Raw genomic sequence first — 22,075 nt, forward strand, 5'->3', positions numbered from 1 at the left:
AATATTTTATGTTTTCCTTCTTGAAATGTTGAATAATTCATGTTGAATAACGTATAATTGGTTTGCATCATGTTGCGAAATTATCAGTTTCATTCGATATTCACGTCAACGCCAAATTAAAATAGGTGAAACAATTCAAATGAGAAAACTAACGGTCAAATATTTTACAAAATATTAAACGAAATAAAAGTTTTGACAAACAGCTGAAGGACACCTCCAGGTGTGGGAATTTTTCGCTGCATTGAAGAACCAACAACAACCGCTGAACGATAATTTCTTTTTGTATCTTGTCAAATTTGTCGACTATCTTAAGTTATGCCGATAAAATAGTAACACTAGATAACTTTTTTAAGACAAAATGTAAAATCATTTGTAATCGATAAATGAATGTACCGGATCACATTTCCAATTTTGTTTTATTCCCACAGAAATTCAGCTGTCATAAAATATTCGTCTAAAAGATAAATATGAACTAAAGCATGCGTATCAATTCGTTTGGTTTGAACAAACAGAAACATCCACATATTTGATATGTCAACCTTATTTGAAGAGTTGAATCAGATTATAACTAAATTGCTTTCTACATGGATTTTCCTGACAGTTCTTCTTCTATACATTTTACATGGTTATATAGCAGCATGATTTATTGATTGGTACTGATTTCTTTTACGTTCAGTGGGAATTTCAATATCATTTCAAAGTAAGGAATGTACCACTCACTCCGTACTTACTGTTTGAAATGGATAAAACGGGAAAAAGCTGACAAAAAATCTTTGGACTCTTTTTTTAATTCAGTAATAAACATTGTTGATATACGTATTCAACATTTTAAAGAACATTTTACTCTTAACAATAACCACAATAAACCTATTTCTCGTATCAAACATAAATTAAAAGAACTAGCCAAGGAATTTGTTTTTGTCCCGGCCGATAAAGCTGCTAATGATATTATTATTGTTTGACGTAAATTTTACATTGAGGTTCTACAAAAAGAAATCACCAATTCAACAACATTCCAACTGACTCCATTTTCAGGAAACGACATCTGTTACAAACATAAACTTTTAGCTACCGCTTTACAAGCAGAACCAAAAACAATGAAAGTCCCAACTATGTATTGGCTTCCGAAACTACACAAAACACCTTACAAATAAAGATTTATTTCGTCTTCAAGCATTGTTCTACTACTAAATTATCTATTCTTCTTACCAGTACACTTGGTACAATCAAAAACCTGATAATAAATTGTAGACTTCTTATACGTTCAGGTATTTCACATCAATTATTTTATGGAAATATTCTTTATAAAGCACAAAAATGTCAGTATTCACCTCAGAAGCTAACAAAACCTTTCAATAGACTTATTGAGAAGAGATATAGTTACGATACTGTTGTCAGGTCATTAAAGATTGCATATTTTGGCGTTAATATTGATTCACTTATAGGATCTTTGCATCGGAATTAAACTCATTTATTATTAATAAACCAGTTGTTGGTATGACACAGGTTATTTTCTTCTCATATATGTTATGATGGTATGATACTAAACCCCTCACGGGGAGGATTGTGCCTGATATTCATATAATGAAGACATAATTTAATTTTTCAATCAGTTTAATTGAAGTCCGAAGCTGGCATGTCAGTTAACTGCTAGAAGTCTGATGTTATTTATGTATTATTGTCATTTTGTTTATTTTCTTTGGTTACATCTTCTGACATCAGACTCGGACTTCTCTTGAACTGAATTTTAATGTGCGTATTGTTATGCGTTTACTTTTCCGCATTGGCTAGAGGTATAGGGGAGGGTTGAGATCTCACAAACATGTTTAACCCCGCCGCATTTTTGCGCCTGTCCCAAGTCAGGAGCCTCTGGCCTTTGTTAGTCTTGTATTATTTTAACTTTTAGTTTCTTGTGTATAATTTGGAGTTTAGTATGGTGTCTCTTATCACTGAACAAGTATATATTGTTTAGGGGCCAGCTGAAGGACGCCTCCGGGTGCGAGAATTTCTCGTTGCATTGAACACCTGTTGGTGACCTTCTGCTGTTGTCTGCTCTATGGTCGGGTTGTTGTCTCTTTGGCACATTCCCCATTTCCATTCTCAATTTTATTTTTATGTATCTCCCACATTCAATTCTCTTCTTCTTGTCAATGTTTGTATTTACTTATGACCCTTTTTTGTTTTATCTAATCATCAAGGTTTGTTTCGGATATTCAAATGTTTTGACATCAAGCATCACTGTAGACACATGTATTGTCGAAATGCCAATCTGGTGCAGTAACGTTAGTACCGTTAATGATATATATTTACATCTCTAATACAATTTCTTTCTCTCTGCAAACTGTACATTTGAAGATGAAGTCATGAGAAGTACATGTATTAAAATATTTTAAATAGATTTAGAAAAGACAAAGTAGGAAACACACACTGATTGAATCGCATCAGCTCTAAACGGAGCGCCAACGGTTGTAACGACAGATACACTGGGATACTGCCTATGCAAAGCCTGATAATCCGATTATTGCATATAGGCGGGGTTTTTTATTCAATCTTAATGAAAAAACAATAATTTTTGAAATAATTTTTGTTCGCTGAACAAACAAAAATGTTATTAAATATTTGAAAAACTAACAAAGAGTAAAATCACAAAAATACTGAACTCCGAGGAAAATTCAAAACGGAAAGTCCCTAATCAAATGGCAAAATCAAAGGATAAAACACATCAAACGAATGGACAACAACTGTCATATTCCTGACTTGGGAAAGGCTTTTTCAAATGTAGAAAATGGTGGATCGAACCTGGTTTTATAGCGCCTCACCTCTCACTTTTATTAGAGCTTACATCTCCGTCGTTTTCTGTCTGATCCAGTTGTGTGGTATTGGCAATCATATTACATCTTCTTATTTGTAAATAGTCACTTAATAATACATACATTACAATATGTCTTCAACGAATGGGATATTTTCACTATCTAATGTCGTGAGCAACTGACAGCCTTAATGCAGAGTCCAAAACTTCTTTTCTACAGTCATATTGCCAATGAATATATACAATTAAATCCTTGTCAAGAAAAAAAAACTGTATGTCTGGTCCTGAATAGTGAAAACCAGTTGAACTAAATTGGATTCTTAGTTATTGAAAGCATGTATATTTTGCAAAAAACACTACTCATCAGATAAATGCGATTTAAAGAAATATACTATGATATACTGTCAACAAACTAATTTTCGCGACTTTCGCAATTAGAAAAATGAGGCGAATAGCAATTGTCGTGAATTTTAAAACTGATCTTTTCTCATCAAACTACATCAAATGAATTTGAAAATCGCGAAACAAATCGCCGCAAAGAAAGCTAGCAACGGCGTAACACGTTTACATGCTTTCAATCTTCATATGATATCAAGTTTGTGTTAACACTGATTGAAACGTAAATATACGCATAATGTTCAGTGTTTCATTTAACAGACAGATAATCTATAACATGTATAGCTGCTTTGACATACTTAATATAATAACGCATTTTGAAAACTATGGGTAATCACTTTAAATGTGTTTTTATTTTTAAGTTTCATTCAAGAGACATATAATCTTATAGTTTAACAACTTATAAATGTTTCCTTGGTTAAAGCAGATCGTAAAGTAAATAAAAAATATCAGAAGATGTTTAAACATGCCGCTGAATCCGTTTAATAGTCTTTTCGCCAAGACAGTCGGCTGAAGAAAGATTATGTCTAGACTAGTACTGCAGTGCTATTTCTCTGATGAGTTGCATGGCTTGTTACATATGCATGTCTTTAATAACCAGCATATTTCTTGATACGGATTCCATTATTTATTCATTGAATTGATGATAGAAATATTAAAAAAGATTATTCTCAAATTCTAGATTCAATCTTGGTAAATCCTTTTGCACTATATAACAGCCTTTACTTGATGGCTTTTTCATTGCACGGCCTCTTGTATATTCTCTTTTTTTCCTTCTTTGTCGTAGTGCAAATATGTATACGCATAAAATTTCAACATAATAAAACGCTACCAAATTTCAGTATGCAGTTTTAAATGTTGTTTTGTTTATATCGGTAGCAATCCTAATTATTCATTGAATTGAAAAAGTGATTCAATATCAAAATTTTACTCGCCAGCTTTCGAAGTTAACAAAAATCAACATGATCTATCAAAAGTCAATAACCATTCCGCTTTTGTGTGATATAGCGTGTTTCGTAAGAGTGTCAATCTGATATGTCATGTTAGGCATGATTTGTTTAATCTTGCTTAGCCCATGAGACATCCCCAGTTTTTGGAAAAGTTTTTTGTTGTTCAGTTTTTGGTTTTCTATGTGGTTCATGTATTTTGTTGTATGTCTTCCGGTCGTTTTCCACATTTTCACTATGCCATTATTAGATCGTTTTCGAATTTAATTCGGGTTGATTCAACCTTTGGTATCTTTTGGTTTAATAGATATAGGAAGATGAGGTGTGAGTGCCAAAGAGACAACTCTCCATCCAAATAACCATCTATAAAAGTAAACTCTTATATGTCAATGTACGGCCTTCAAGTTTGTGACCCTGATTTGTTTTCTCTTAATCGATTTATGGCTTTTGAACAACGGTTTACCACTGTTGTATTTATGTGCCTCCTTCCTATATGTTAAAAATGTCAAGTCATGTTAACGATATTTGAAAAGCAATGTTTATCTTCACTAATAGTTGCAATGTTCGAGGTAGGCACCAGGAATTGCATTCACGTTTTAAGATACATAGTGACATTGATAGATGCTCCACAACTGAATGATATGCTTTTAACGCGAAGTATCGTTCATTGCATAATATTCTCGTTTATATATACTGTTATTGCATGTACTGTGAGTTACATTTTAGATGCAAAATTCGTTTTCCAATGAGTTATATGCATTATGTACACACATGTAGTTAATAACATCGATATCGTTCACTGAATTGTTTCTATGTGAGTTTTTATCTGATGATGGATTTTTTAACAAATCTTTAGATTACTTTTTTTCTGTCTAGAGAATAATATAAAGATTTAGATACACCAGAAAAAGAGCTATTTATGGTAAACAGCCACAAATGACAAATAAATAAATATATCAATTATAGGTAGTACATATATTACTTATAATTGATAGGATTGATATAGATTCTACCACCGATCGATTTTGTGATACGAGATTCCCACTCTAGAATATTACATTTCCTAATTTAAAACTCGGGGCCCACGGACGTTTTGGATATAAAAAATTTAACTGTCGAGAAAAAAAAATGTCGTTTTTGCACAAGATACGATTATCTAAATAAATTATTTGTAGACGATGTACAGACAAATTTTCTGGATGACGAGTTGTCTCATTGGCACTCATACCACACATTTTATTTATATTTTGGTTGAACTATATTTGTAGTATACATTAATGATATATTTTTCTGAGTTATTTTTGTGTATTTTTAAAATGTTGAACTGACATATATTTATTTCCTAGAGAGTTACTCTATTTAATTATTCATACCAAGTATAAAAAACAGACACTTTATTGCCTTATTTTACACGTCTAACTTTGTGATGTCGTGTTGATAGACTGATTTGCTTACTACACTTAGTTTTACTGCTCATTTTATTGTTTAATCTTGTGATAAGATATTGCCTGATATGCATATATGCTTACTGCATGCATAAATGTACTTTTGATTTATTTGTTCAACCATGAAAGGTCATCATGTTTATAGAATAGCTTTGTTAAACCAGGCAAGCTGCCTACGTCTTTTTTATATCTTAGTTATATTTGCCTTCTGCTATATATATGATGTATCTTAAATGCATGGTATTGGTTTTTGCAGTCGATTCCAAAACTTTTCAGATGCATATCGACCTTATTCAATCTTTTAAAAGAGGGACGAAAGATACCAGAGGGACAGTCAATCTTGTAAATCGAGAATAAACTGACAACGCCATGGCTAAAAATGAAAAGGACAAACAGACAAACAATAGTACACACGACACAACATAGAAAACTAAAGAATAAACAACACGAACCCCACCAAAAACTAGGGGTGATCTCAGTTGCTCCGGAAGGGTACTCAGATTCTGCTCCACATGTGGCACCCGTCGTGTTGCTTATGAGATAACAAATCCGGTAGGTCACATTTTTGAAAGGGAAGGAGATTGTAGTTACGACGTAAGGAACATATCCGATATCATTTGTGAAACGATTATTCCATAACGGTCAACCAACTCGTGATGGCGTCCGTAAAATTTACGATAAGATGATTCCAACTTCACTATTTGTAACTCTTGATTTAATAGCTTCCTTGTGAGCAGCACCCCTCTATCAAGAAATTCATGATAGGAAATGCAAGCACGGGAATATCGTATCATTTGGGAGATATATACCCCGTTTGTAGGTGCTGCTGGAATGTTACTACTTAGAAATGGAAAGTTCACAATTGGAAAGCTGAAATCATCTCTTTTGTCGTAAAGTTTTGTTTTCAATCGACCCTCATTGTCAATTTCTAGATGTAAGCCGACTTAACTGTATCTGTTGTATGCTTTATCTCTAGTTCAATGGGATAGATGCGTTCGACATAGTCACCAAATTTTTGAATTATTTAGTGAAAGAATATCATCTATATAGCGGAAAGTACAGTTAAAGGATATTGCTAACTTCTTATCTTTCTTCCTAAGAAGTTCCTGTATGAAGTCAGCCTCATAATAATAAAGAAACAAGTCGGCAAGAAGAGGGGCACAAATCGTTTCTATTTGAATGCCGATAGTCTGTTGAAAAACACGTCCTCCGAACGTGACAAATATGTTGTCAATCAAGAAATCAAGCATCTTGATAATATCAGTTTCAGAGATTGTTTTGTTCGAATCAGAGTGATCATTTACAAAGTAGGATTTATCCCTTCCTTAGACAAGATACTTGCATCATCGTTGGTCATTCTATTTTATGAAACAAAGCAATACCAACTCTTTCAATTTGTCTTTTAGTTTGGAATTTGACGACACAATACTATGCAATAGCATAAATTACGAACATGCATGCAATATTCAGAAGCAGTCACCAAAATTTATGTATTAGCCCCCTTAGCACTATTTCGAAAAACATAGAATTTACAAACAATTGACTCAATCATTATACTGTAAAAATATAGCTTATTTACTGTAAATATTGAACGATATCATACATGTCATAAGAAAAACAATTTGCAACTCCCTGAAAATTATGTGTCGTACGTAAACACGGACACAAGACAACAATGTTCTTATCCTTATGTATGAACGACAACCATAAAATAGGTTAACTGTAATAAACTTCAAAAACGCTTTGACAATTATCACTCCAGTTTTCAAGATACAGGTTAAACATTCTAAAAATTGTGTCTTGTGTCATATAATAGTTTGTATTAAAGTACATCATTTATTTTCAACTATTTCATTACGGAAAATATTGAAAATACGTTTATATCGATATTTATTTATGAATAAAAAGAATAATCATATAGTATGAACACTGTAACGTTACTTCTCATGTTTGGTGTAGCCGTTAAGTATTGTTATTTTGTTTTGCAGCTTCACAAGAACTTCATCTGGGCTTTTATCAGAATCCAACCGTTAACATTGTCTGTTTTTTGTTTCTTCTGTTTACTATTTTTTTTTTATTCATTTGATAATGGTGATGATGTTAATAAACAGACGGGAGATATACCAGAGGAAAACGCCATTTGTCAGTAACCGCGATTCTGATGAGAAAAAAAAAATATATTCAATGCTACATGTGGACACATTATTTGGCAATCTTTAATAAGAGGGAACAGTTTATGTACCGATCTCATACATCAAGTTATTAGATACAAACCAACGTATGAAAGTAACAAAAAATAGGGACTCGAGCCTTACACAAAAATTGAAAAAGTGTAGGACACATAATGAATAAGTAGCAGCAACATGAATGGGAAGACAGTCATGTGCTATTCGAATGGTACTTTTCAAAAATGACATTTTATTTCACTTGTCATAAATGTAGTTATTTTATACTAGGCTAATTGGTTATCTTCTATTATCAGAAATTGATTAAGTTAGTTGGGAAATGTTTTTCCAGCAGATATTATATGTGTTCTGTATGTTCTGATAGCGTATCAAATTATGGCATAGTCCTTCGTTTCCATTATCTAAACAAAGATTTGGAAGAATCAGTGAACAAATCAACTTGTATGGATACACAATTGTCTCTTAAATTTTCAATTGTCATATAAATTGCTTTTACTTGATTTCGTTATCTGTTTTATTTGCTATGCTTTCAGTTTATTGGACAGCATTGATGACTCAAATTAAATCACAGAAATAATAACATGCACATTCGATGCATTGCGTGCTGAGTTACTTTTTCAATTTTTCAACTTGACAAATTATTGCAGAATAATATCAATAAAATGCGTAAGAATATTTCAAGATTATCAAACAATCGAAATCATAATTAACAAATAAACAGCTGATGTCCTATCGAATTAGAATGGAAACGAAATTAATATCAACAGATAAACATAAAACCGAGGATCGATTATATTTATCAGATGTTTAAAAAAGTACTCGTTAACGTGCAGAAATTCGAAGTTGACAGTTGAAACCCAGTAAAATGTACCATTCGGAGGGATGGAAATTCTATTTTTGACTAAATAAGTTAGCTGCCACCGAAAATTAACGAAAAAGAATTAAGAAACTGTTGTGGCTTAAAAGAGTCCATTTAAGGGGGCTCACGAATATAAATCAACTTTGTTTTGTAATAAATGGATTTCGCTATTTTTTTTTATAAATTAATTTTATCCTAATAGAAAAATAAGAACAAAATATGGGATTACCGTTCATTTGAGCTCACAATTTTCCTCCGAAAGAAGCATGCATTTTTGTTTTGGTACTTTTTTTCTGTTGAATAATAGAAAAAAAGGTAACATCGAAAAAAAAAAACAACTAAATTACAGAAATCGCTTAAATTCTACAATAGTTTAGTTTAAGTACAGCTTATTGACAAAAAATAATAAAACATATAGTTCACCGTTGAGTAAAAAAATATATTTCAATTTAATTAAAAAAAGGGCATTTTCACCAAAGGGAGATAATTTGGAGCTTTTTCAATGATATAAACATTTTAAAAGTCATCTACGTCAAATCGAATTGGGTTTTTTTTTGGCTGATTTTCATACCATATCATAAAGTAACAACTAATAGACGTGTAAAAAATAAAATTCGTAATAAAACAACAAAAGTTAAAAAGTTTTCTGAATTTTTTATTACCTCGAGCCTCATTAGTATCGGGGGGGGAGGGGGGTGACGTTGACATATTGGTAATTTATTTACTATGTACAGCTGCAGAACATTCCTACCAGATTATCGAACAATTGTCTATTACAGGTTATCTTTCTTCAACTATCGCTGAATTTATTATCGAGTAAAGCTCATTTCGATGTTCTTCCATGTAATTGTAGCATAATAGAAAACACTATTGAAATTCTTTTATAATTATATGATCAAAGCATTCGAAGAACTTATAAGAAAATGATAATCAAATGTCTTCTAAATTTCCACTCGTCTTTACTTTACTGCTTTTACTTTATTTCATTATCTGATTTATTTTCTATGCTTTCATTTACTTAGAAGGAACTGATGATTGCAATTAGAATTACAGAAGGAATAACAAGTTGATTCTATTTTTTCTTTTCAATTGTTGAATTATTTTTGACATTTTCAATATACATGTTATTGCATCGACCGGGCATACTTTCTCTAAAATACAGAATAAAGGAGGGGCGAAAGATACCAAAGGAACATTTAAACTCATAGATAGAAAATAAATTGACAGCGCGATGGTTAAAAAAGAAAAAGACATACAGACACACAAGACAGTTAAAGACTGTTTTAGAATTGAAATAGTATTCTAGGACAGCTCAATCTCATCCTCAACTATATTCAAAAGTCAGGTGAAGTGTACAAGTCTTGCTTACAAGAACCTGACAACAACCTGTGTGATTATCTGATTTAAAGATCTTTTGATTTCTTTTGATCACCTTAAAAATTCTTGAGGCAGAAATGTGATTGGCTGATGAAATAAATATCAGAATTGAAAGTAGAATAATATCAATAATATGCGCTTCTGTTGTAAGAATATTTCAGGATTATCAAACAATCAAAATCGTAATAAACAAATATACTGATATCCTATTGAATTAGAATGTAAACGAAAATAATATAAACAGATACATATACAACCTCTATAAAAGTTAACAGTTGGATGTCAGTGATAGAATGTACTATTCGGAGGGATTGATATTCTACTAAACAGGGACACATGTGACATTTTCCTGCTGCCATTTGTGTTATTCTAATTACAAACAAATGCACAATGTCGAAACGGAAGATACTAATGAAGTACATTTCACATGTTTGCACAAACAATTAAAATTATTGTGTTAAGAGAGCAGACAGAAAAGAATGTTTCAAAATTATGTTTTATTCATTGCAGCAGAAAATAAACGAAAATGAATTTAGAAGTAACTATGACTTAAAAGACTGATCGCTTATATTAGGGTAATCGTGTACGTGTTGCCACATCATTTACTATATAAATCTGAAGAAAATGTCTTCTAGATTATCGAAGAAAGGTAACTTACAGGTTGTCTTCTTTTAACTAGCGCTGATTTTTTTTTCAGATAATGCTCATTTCGATGCTCTTCTATGTTGTTTTATCGCACCGAGGGTAAAATACAACGTTGTGATTGGTTAAACGCCGTCACGTGGTGACCCCCTATGAGACCGTAGGGGGATAGTAAATTTCATAGGGAGTTCATGACGTGTTAATGGTGTCGTCATCTATTAATGTTGTTTTGTTTCATCGTTTTATTTTTCAACATAACGCAGCAGAAAAAGTCCAGCGTGCGATACATTCGTTATACGGTTAACTACTGACCCCCTACGGACCATAGAGGGTGAATAAATTCCATAAGGGATTAGGCCTCCGGCCTCACCCCCTACGAATGTTACTAACCCTCTATGGATCCGTAGGGGGCCAGTAGCGAGCCATATAACTTTAGTAGCATAACAGAAAACTCTATTGAAATTATTTTATATTATCTTATCAAAGCATCCGAGGGACTTATAAGAAAATGAACTTTTACAGATAATCAAATATCTTTTGAATTTCCAATCGTCAGATAAATTGCTTTTACTTTATTTCATTATCTGTTTTATTTTCTATGCTTTCAGTTTCTTAGAAAGAACTGAGGACTCAAATTAAATTACAGAAGCAATAACAAGTTTCCAGTCGATTTTATCCATTCTTTTCAATTTCTAAATTACTTTTGACATTTTCTATTTACACTTTAATTAAAGTTCATTGACCACACATATTTCCTCAGAAATGAAATATTATGTCAAATAATGCTCAGTCTCAATAACATCATAAAATTCAGTTCATGAGTACAAGTCTTGCTTACAAGAATCTGACAACAATCCGTTTAACTTTCAGTTTTTGAGAACATTTGAGTTCCTAAAATCCTCTTGAAAAATTTGGAGGCAAAAATGTCATTGGCTCATGGATAATTAAGACAACTGAAAAGTAGAAAATAAACTAGTCATATGAATATGATGGAACAAGCTTCAAAATGTGTATATCAGACGCGAGATTCGTCTACAAAAGACTTATTAGTGAAACTCGAAAAACAAATTAAAGATTAATTGAAAACGAAGTTGTTCAGCATTTAGGACCCTTAATAGAAATGCATGTTGTCAGATCCTTGTACGCAAAACGTTGGTATAAGCGCCTGTATTTCTAACATATTGGTTACTTATATGAAGCGTGTAATATTTAAGAACGATGTCATTATGTGTGCTTTTATATCTAATTTAAATTTTCATTTCTTGATATACACAAATAAGTACTGATACGCCTGACACAAAATGCACAGTTATAACATACCCTACTTAAACATGTAAACAAAAGTCATAACGTCCTATACATGTTTTATTCATTCAACTTGCTTGAGCACTAATGGACAAATATTGATTTCCATATCTGATGTAACTATGTTTAATTTGATTATCTGGGCAATTAATCTTTATATAGTGCCAGAATGTAAATGGAGTAACTAATATTGTCATGGATTTCAGTTTCGAAATTTTATATTTTCTTCGAGGGAATGTATGATTATATTATTTAATCATTTCATCGTTATCCAAGGAGATAGTTTTTTTTCTGTATTTAAAATGAACGTCTGTTTATGTCACATGTACTAGGTAACTGATCTTCTATAATGAACATTGGCATAAATAAGATATGGGAGAACACGCTACCGATAATCAATGCAAGCCATACGAAAGGACAATTCAAAATATGCAATATAAATCCAAAAGTATGTCACCTGCTAAATTAACCCCAAAACAAAATTCCATGTTAGTATACATGACAATGTCTTAGAGATTTGACTAAGGTAAAATTGATTGCCGTTAATAACATGTTTATTAAAAGGATCATTGAATTTAAATAGATAATTTTACGCGCTTTATAAACAACATAATCTCAAGAAATAGGATGCGGTATCTTGTTTTGATATAAAAAGATCTTCGGGTACAGCAACTTTCTTACCAAATCTTTTCATCTAAGAAATAATTTGATAAAGTTTTAGTGAATTTGGCTTCTTTTAACCTTTTTTTTTTCTTATATATTGATTTTTTGCTATAAATTGATATAGGAAGATGTGGTATGAGTGCCAATGAGACTCTCCTTCTAGGTAACAATTTATAAAAGTAAACCATTATAGGTCAAGGTACGGCCTTCAGCACGGAGCCTTGGCTCACACCGAACGGCAATAAACATTTTCTTATTTTGAAATATTAATTCCGGTTTTCTATTTCTGAAGCAGATACAAAACATTACTGATACTGTATACAATTATATTTATTTTTGTGACAGACACAGACAAATAGAATATACAGTAAGAAAAATATCTGTTTATTCCCGGTTGAATAAATGTAATTATACTGAATTTCTGAAATATCTGCCCACAAGCTCCAGAGATTTACATACTATAATGGAACTAATGATGTGTCATAGTCTAGTAGGCGCTGTTACAGAGAAACCTTTATTCTTTGACATTTTGATTTTGGAAGATTCATTGAAAGATTCTGACACTTCTGAATGTGCGAGAATAAACTTCATTGTAGTCAATAATGCATACAGAAGCAATACTCTTCATAGCTAGTAATTCAATGTTGGGTTTTTTTTTCAAAATCAGCTACTGCAATTCTAGTGTATAGTTCATAATTTGACGTGGGCTTTACTTCGAATTAAAGTAAAGATTCGCATTGCGAGTGATGTTTACATAACATAAGATGCTGATCCTGTCGACGTACTCGATCTCTCTTCATTTTAGAGTTCATAGGATATCATAACTTTTGTTTTGTTTTTGTACCTTGATCTTCGTGATCAATGCACAATATAATATATCAATAAACTATTGTCATCTTGATTTTTAGTTCACAGATAACATCTCACAATTTATCACATTTAATGTAAGCACTATTTGTGTGATTTCAACTATCAAGTCGAATTAAGCAAATTAATTCCAGCTCATTAATCTTTTACGCAAAACAATTAAGTTCAGTGTACCATAATAACTTTACATTATGCAATTATCTACAACAATAATTGATAATCCATGTCTGTTTAATCGCATCAATGTCGGTTATCAACCTGATCTAGACAATTAATCTTTACTAGGTGTCATTAAGTAGATAATTAGAGGAACAAATAAAAGTAAAGTAGATCGTTTTGTTATAAATTCCTTAAATGCAGGATTATTTATTGGTATTCATACAATCTCTTCATTACACATCAAGACTCTTTGACCTATAATTCTGTCTATCTGTCTAAGTTTGTTTAATTATATTCGAATTGTTCTGTCCACGTGTACTTATTACCATTGTAATTGTTCGAAATACTGTATTTGAGTGAACAGTATAAAAACAACTTTAAGGTATTACTAGTTATTCTTTATAAAACGTCTGATCGAAGGACCATGTCATTTATAAGCATAATTGGCCGTTTCAGAATCTAAAGCATCATGGGTAATTTCATTGTTCGTACCCCAAAGTGAAAATAACGTTACGTCATTGGTTGAATTTCCATTGTTTATAACGTTTTAAACCAATCAAAACGCTTTGGTGTACGCTTTTGAAAATATTACCCAGGATGCATTAGATTCTGAAACGGCGAATTATCACAACATTGAATGGTATGAATAATAAGCCGGTCATTTAGTTTTATTGGTTGCAAGACTTCACTCGTCGCCCAGTAAATCCACAAAAAAAACCAGAGTTTTCCGTTTGTCGTATTTGGATGTACAAATACGAACCCACGTCTAGTTGGATTTGAAATGTTTATGCGCAGGAGATTGCGAGCTCTGTAAAAAGATAGCTTGCAATAACGCTTGCAGAGTTAGTAGGAGTCCTGTAACGAAGCAATATTTGATCTCTTTTCATTGTACCCTCGTTCACCATTTTCATTCTAAATTCTGGAAATTTATCCCATTTGACGTGCTTTGAATAAGAACACCTACCTACCACATTCATTGTTTATTTGATCCGTTCTAGTTCTTAATAAACAAGAAATATTTGCCACTAGACATTTCGCAATAAACAGTCAATATATTAACTATTGACTAAAAAAATCTTTTATGAATCCATTTAAAAAAAAACATTACAGTATTATTATATGGATTCTATTTATTACAATTTCGAAGAAATTTCAGAAGCCTTCTTTATGTCATGATTTTAAGTAACAAAAACAACATGATAAAACATTTGTCAAACTGTCAACCGATTTTGCAATACAATGTCTCATAACACATAAACTCGATCACATTTCCAGAGACTTTAAATTTACCTTTGATTCTATGTTGTATTTTTTGTAACTCAATTATATTTCAATTATCTACTAAAACTGAATGGATAACCATTGTAATTGATATTGCAATAAACGAGTATTTGAGTTAATAAAAATAACTTTAAAAGAAATGTTCTGCAGTTTCTATTAATTGCATTGCAAATCCCAAAGAACTAACGTATATGGAATTATGTTTACCAAATATCATAAAAGATACAAATATTATGCTTTGCGAGGAATATAGTTAGGTATACAAATATAGAAATAAGCTAACTTCTTTAATCGCCCTAAACTCAGATTGCCTTTGTTGGATGTAAATACAAGCAGCCATGTGCGATCTGCATGTGAACTGTTATTCATCAATTGGCAATAATGTAACGCATGTAACGCCATTGGTTTTGTTGATACTTATTTGTTTTACTTTGGTTTACGCGTTTGAAGATTCACATTTTGTAACTGCTAGTTTGTAAAAGGAAAAGTTTAAAAATAAGAAGATATGGTTCAATTGTCAATGATATAAATGTTCACCAAAGTTAAAAGGAAGTGAAAATATTATTTGTTTTTCGACATGATACATTGGAATTAATTCCTTATATATAAATATGTTTTAAATTTCCTGGTTGTTTCATTCCTATTGCTTGCGTAACGGTTTTATGATGACATACAATAAGCATATTCCAAATATCCGATCTTAATATAAATTAGATCAAATTAATATTAGATACATTAGCCAAATTGAGGACAGGTTTAAAGTAGAGTGTATAAAACACATTATTTAGACGAATTAATATAACGCTTTGTTAATTTTGATAGACCGAAGATATCTCTGTGTCATCTTCATCAGGAAACTCAAAGCACAACATATGAAAGCCAAGGATGTGTACGACCTAAACAAGTGAAAGCACATTGTGCCTATCTGATCCTTTCTAGCTTGATAAGATGTAAATAATCAGGACTTTAATGTTGTTGATCAAATATTTCTTTTACTTTCTTTGGTGAATGCCAAATGCATTTTTAGTTCCTTTATTTACCTAAAACCTTGTTTGCTTAGTTAGTTGGTGTGAACCTTAAGCTGTTTTCAAATTAATGCGAGATAGTTTGTTGGGTTTTTTTCTTACATAAGAGCTTTTATTTTGAATTCAAACAATTGTCGTTTTTATGTAGCAATTCTTAAAAATGAAAAGCAACTTATAGCAAACGTAAAACAAAATGTCATTGTTGCGATACATTTTAACATTATTCAATAATTGATAATCCACGTCTGCTAAATTAAATAAATGAGTACTTTCTAGACATTTTCTCTTAAATGTAAGTCAGAAAATTATAAGATGAACGAATAAAAGTAATGTAAATTCTTTTTAAATTTCTTGTAAGCCCAATTATTGTATTTAGTATTCTCGTCATCTCCATCACAAAGCCAGACAGTTCACCTTTTAACTTAGTCCGTGTTTCTTAGATTGTTCGGTTATATTTCAATTATTCTGACCAAGTGTATTGATTGCCATTGTAATTGCAAAAAAATATTCTGTATACGAGCCAATCAGTCTAAAAACTGTAACATAGAATTGGTTGACCGTTGTAATGAGTTGACACGTAAAATCCAGAGTAGAGTTACAACTATGGATCATCATTATTTTGTCCCTATTTTAATTTAACTGTCTTTAAACACTCATAACAGTTTACACGGTTTGAATTTTCTCCCGGAGTTTAGTATTTTTGTGATTTTACTTTTTACACTGTAATAAGAACAAATAAATAATACGAACAATATTTTACATAGTTGAACAAGATATAATTTAAAAATTTAAGCAATACATTGTAAATGTTCTTTTTTCCTAGTTTACACGAGTATTCACAATAACACTTGAAAATCACTCGCATACCATTAGTAGCTGTTTAGTTGGTCAAGTTAATAGTAAGATTTAAACACGTTGTCTGAACTATATGATTTTAGATTGATCTACCTTTTACATGTTCTCATAATAAACTTAGGAAAACTCCTTTACCCGGATCACTGAATGTTTAGATTTGTGAAAAAAGGTAGAAACTGACTACGGTAGAAGTAAAAAGGACATCAAACTATTTTTGTATTGACACTGAAACGCGTGTACGTAGTCAAGAGTAAGACAGTATTTTTTTTCATTCGGTAAATCTGTTTCAGCTTTTGATTTTGATTTGGTAAATGACTTTCCGTTTTGAACTTTGGCGTTCACTTTTTCGGTTATTTTAATTTTTGTATATTATCACAACCGTCCATCCATTTTCTACACAATAAATGGCTGTACCAAGTCATATATTAAAGGAAGTTTTAGTATGATGTTCAATGAAACAAATTTTCTACAATAAATCAAATTACACAGAAATTAATAACTATAGGTCAACATACGGCCTTCACAAATACTTCTTACGTTGTTTCTATTTGGTGAAAATTGCCAAATCATTTAAGTTCTTTGCATTATAACATAAACATAGTAGATTAAAAACTTATCTTCTCTATGGTATACAATTAGGTATATATTTTGCTTAGAATAATGTTTCAGGATAATATACTGTAGTTCGTCAATCACGTTTCCTTTCAACGAAATCTTGATTAATTATCATCTTCACATTTGAGTAAATGGAATGATGAATTTATTGGATTAGTTCAGATAAATCAATTGTCTTGCAACAATTTTTTCTGCTTAATTTCAGAAACTAAGATGAAAACCACTATTCATATGTTGCTCTAATTTTGTAATTACAGGAGAGTTCCCAAATTTCTCATAACAAATGTAATCAGTATCCTTATGAGGAGAAAACTATAGTACATTGTCATCTTCATTAAAGGTATAATCTCGCAAATGAACATAAAAACTACATTGACTTCAGCACGATCATTGAAATTGGAATTTCCTTTAAGAAAGTGCTAAAGGGTGTTTTCTTAACCAACAGTAACTTATTTGCTATGATAGAAACAGTATAGTTGTTCTTCATGTCAGATAGAAACAGTATAGTTGTTCTTCATGTCAGATAGAAACAGTATAGTTGTTCTTCATGTCAGATAGAAACAGTATAGTTGTTCTTCATGTCAGATAAGAAAAAAACAAATACTGAAAGCAACAAAAATGAGTCCCTAGTACACGGATGCCCCACCCGCACTATCATTTTCTATGTACAGTAAACAGTGTTTCAAGTTGATAAGACTTCAACTTCATAAAAAACTACCTCGACCAAAACCTTTAACCTGAAGCGGGACAGACGGAAGAACTGGCGAACGAACGAACGAACGAACAGACCAATGGACGCACAGACCATAAAACATAATGTCCATAAATGGGGCATTAAAATTAAAGTAAAAATACGTGTCAGATTATCGATATGTAATAGGCGGAGACTAAATATGACTGCCAATTGATAAATAATTGGAAACATCAAATAACAAGGATGTATAAAAACATAAGTCACTTCAACAACGATCATCAAAACACAAGATATTAAACTAAAGACAGGAGTAACAAGCCCTACCAAAAACAGTGGTTATGTACTATGCTGTTACAAGTTTTAGTTTGTAACCCGGATTTGTTTTATTTCTAATGATTTATGAGTTTCGAACAGCGTTATGCTACTGTTGCCTTTTTTATGTATATGTCTGAAAATCAAAAATGATTTGTGTCACTACTTTATATACTACATTTAACTCAAATTCTACATAATGTTTTCGGTACGTTTTGCAGTACAAAGAATTTGTTGGTGAGTGTTTTGTGATGAAAACATACACAAAAGATTCAATCTAAATACAATATTATCGTCCTCAGTCTCTGTTCTTTTTCTCCAAATAAATAGCATTTAGTGATCAGAGGTAAACAAATATTCTTCAGTTAATGATGAGGACATCTGCATTGTTATGTCAGTATAAAAATGCTAGAAATGTGAATGAATACATTGAGGCAATTCCTTTCAACTTCCATAAATCTATACTGACTTCTGACTAACAAAACTATATGACTAAATTGCTTTTTAAAATGTTTAAAAGTCTTTCTTTGACTGTTGTGATATTTGGTTGTAGGAATATTTAAGGATGGTTTACTGTTGTGTGTGAATTATTCTGCAACGAAAAATTATTCACATGAAGGTTAATTCAGAGAACCATCCTAGACGCGTAAAGTGTTACTTTGATTTAAATGGAATATTTCCAATTAAAAAGATCGAAAATATTTTATTGAATAATTATTTATAACATGATTGTATGTCGTTTCATGCTATCATTCTTTAATGGAAGGAGATTGGATATGACTCCCAATTGGACAACTATCTTCAAAAGATCAAATAGAAAGACGGTAGAAAACCATAAGATACCGAAAAAAAAATACTTCGAATTATTCATTTTATTCCTTTAGACACACGGCTGTTTTAATAATTGTCCTTTCGTAGCAAGTACATGAAAATATCTCTGTGTTTTATAGTATTAGTTAGATATATCTATATGATTATTGCTTTCGTTGTAATAAACTGTGATCCATTCAAAACAACACAGCTTGTGCTTTCTTTTTCTAACTGTTGCTTATGTTAAGATTATCAAAAAGATGTCTTTTTACAATTGCGAGTGAGTTTTAATTTCCTTTTTATAATTTGTCATGTTGTTTACAATCATTTCAGCATTACATAACAACGCTGATAAAGAAAACTTCAGGGAACTTGTACTTTGTCAGACTCAAATAATATGAGACACATAAGTCAACACAATATCCGACTTTGCATGATGCCTTATCACTTTATATAAAGTATCAACATATCTTACATCTCACGACGGGTGCTACATGTAGACCACCTGAGATCACCATCGGTTGTTGGAAGGGTTTGAGTTGCTTTGTCTTTAGTTTTCTTTGTTAAGTTTTGTATACAGATGTTTCTCTTTTGGGTTTTTTTTTTTTTGTCATTACGTTTTCAATTTATTTTTGTTTGAATGTCCCTTCGGTATATTTCGCCTCTCTTTTAATGTTAAATGATTTTTTTAAAGATAGAGTTATACTGATGTTTAAGGATGTTTTGTTTTACTTTTTGCCAGATTTTCAGAATCCTCTGGTTTTATCCATGTATTGTCATTAAAAAAATTTGCCCACTGACCCCTACTTTTTTTTCATAATTTTATTACATACAGTTTAAGAAGCCATATTTAAAAAAATTATAAAATTCTTGTTATTTTTTCATAGTTTTTGAAACGAATAAGGTGCCAATGTTAAAAATATGACAAATATAGAGAGAATTATTTCCCGCCAAATTTTCAATGACTTATATCTCGAAAACGAGCACAGGGACACTCCATTTTTTCTACTTTTTTAATTACTTTATTTACATACTATCAATTTATAATAGTCTTTTAAAAGGCTTGTTATTTTTCAACAGAGGAGCGAACATCCTTAAACAAACGTTATCAACAGAGAGGCTGAGGATACTAATAGATATTAAACCTCAGAAGTCAAAGATCGTTAACATCATTGCATAAAAACGAAAAACGACCAAAACATAAACAACGATCATCAAAAACAAACGATAGAAAAAAAAGACTGAACATAACAAATCCTACTAAAACCAGGGGTTATGTCAGGTATCTTACACGAATTTTTCTTAATATGAAAAATGATTAGTGGGACTATTTTATATATTTAAACATACTGTGATTTTACACAATGAATTATGGTCGGTAAGTATTGCAGTAAAAAGGAGGATCTTTGATGAGTGTTATGTGATGGAAAAGAGTCAGTATAAATACAGAAATATTGTCGTCAGACCCTGTCTTTTTTTTCAAAAAAACAAATAGCATTTAGTGATCAGAGGTACAGATTTGTTTTAAAGTTTATAATGAAGGCATGTGCAATCTAGATCAGTCTATAATTATGTATTAAAAATCAAGAAATGTCAATAAAATTAAGAATGGAAAGTTGGAATACGTCAAAGAGACAACAACCCGACCAAAAAGCAAAAAAAAAAAAAAAAAAAGCCGAAGTCCACCAATGGGCTTCAACAGGCTGGCTTAAACTGACCCCTTAACACAAAATCCGTACTAGTACAGTAAAAATGGACGTCAAACTTAACTACAAAACATACAAATGAACCTAAATTTAAAATCATACAAATGAACCTAAATTTAAAATCATACACATTAAACTAATCCTTTTCAACATCTATGAATCTACCTGACAGATGACTAACAAAACCACATGACTACATCTCTTTTTAAAATGTTTTTAACGACTTTCTGTGACTGTTGTGATATTTGGTTGTAGTAATCTTTGAGGATGGTTTACTGTTGTGTTTGGAAGATTCCGTAACGTAAAACTCTTCAAATAAAGAGCAATCCAGAAAACTTCCATCCGAGACGCACGAAGTGTTACTTTGATTAAAATGGAATATTTCCAATTATAAAGAGCGCTAAATAATTGAAATTTATTGAGGTAATATGGATTTTAAGTAGCTTTAATGGATATTCTATAAGCTAGAGTTTTAAATTTATTGGATATTTGTAACTCCCCAAAGAGACTCAGTTTAACTTTTAATGAATGCATCCTAATAAAAATATCGATAGGAAAACTACAATAGAAACCCCATTAGGATTAGATAAAATGTATCCTTATTCAGTTGACTTTTTGTATCATTTCTGTAGGAAATAGTTGGGAAGTTAAAAATTAGTCCACTCCTACCTACCTTACACATTCCGGCAGAATATAACTCCTGAACACAGCATGAATTAACGTCCCTTCTTATTCCTGGAAAAGGTAATAAAATAGATGTATAGAACAATTGAAAGGTTAAAAGTTATTTCCCAGCCGTATGTCGTTCAAGTTTAACTCAATTACACAAATCGATATAATTTACTTCTACGTCTCGTGACGATAACATCTCTGTGGAATTTGACTAGTTATGAATGAACTGCAAAAGATGTTGCACGAGCGTATCTGTTGACAGACAACTTCGGAAACTATCTAATATTTGGTGTTCCAGAACTTTGCACAAAATCAAAGAGCAATCTTACTAAACTATCAGACAAGCGGGTTAATCTCTTGTGAGTTAAAGTGTTCATTTGCGTGTAATTCCATCAACTCTCTTATCATTTGCTCATCGAAATCTCTTGTGTGAAAAATTATGTATACAGT

At 31.3% G+C, this 22,075-nt stretch overlaps 1 protein-coding gene across 1 annotated transcript in view; it reads right to left on the reverse strand.

Annotated features, from left to right (window-relative positions):
- LOC143044349 (ras-related protein Rab-26-like) overlaps positions 1-21,758 on the reverse strand; it is a 188,879-nt gene extending 167,121 nt beyond the window's left edge. Inside the window, exon 1 of the mRNA XM_076216301.1 lies at positions 21,627-21,758. Coding sequence (XP_076072416.1) covers positions 21,627-21,635 — 9 coding nt within the window. The 5' untranslated portion in view covers positions 21,636-21,758. The remainder of the gene's footprint in view (positions 1-21,626) is intronic.
- Positions 21,759-22,075: the final 317 nt, after the last annotated feature.

The sequence above is a fragment of the Mytilus galloprovincialis genome, chromosome 9 (genome assembly GCF_965363235.1).
Source record: "Mytilus galloprovincialis chromosome 9, xbMytGall1.hap1.1, whole genome shotgun sequence".
NCBI classification, from domain to species: domain Eukaryota; kingdom Metazoa; phylum Mollusca; class Bivalvia; order Mytilida; family Mytilidae; genus Mytilus; species Mytilus galloprovincialis.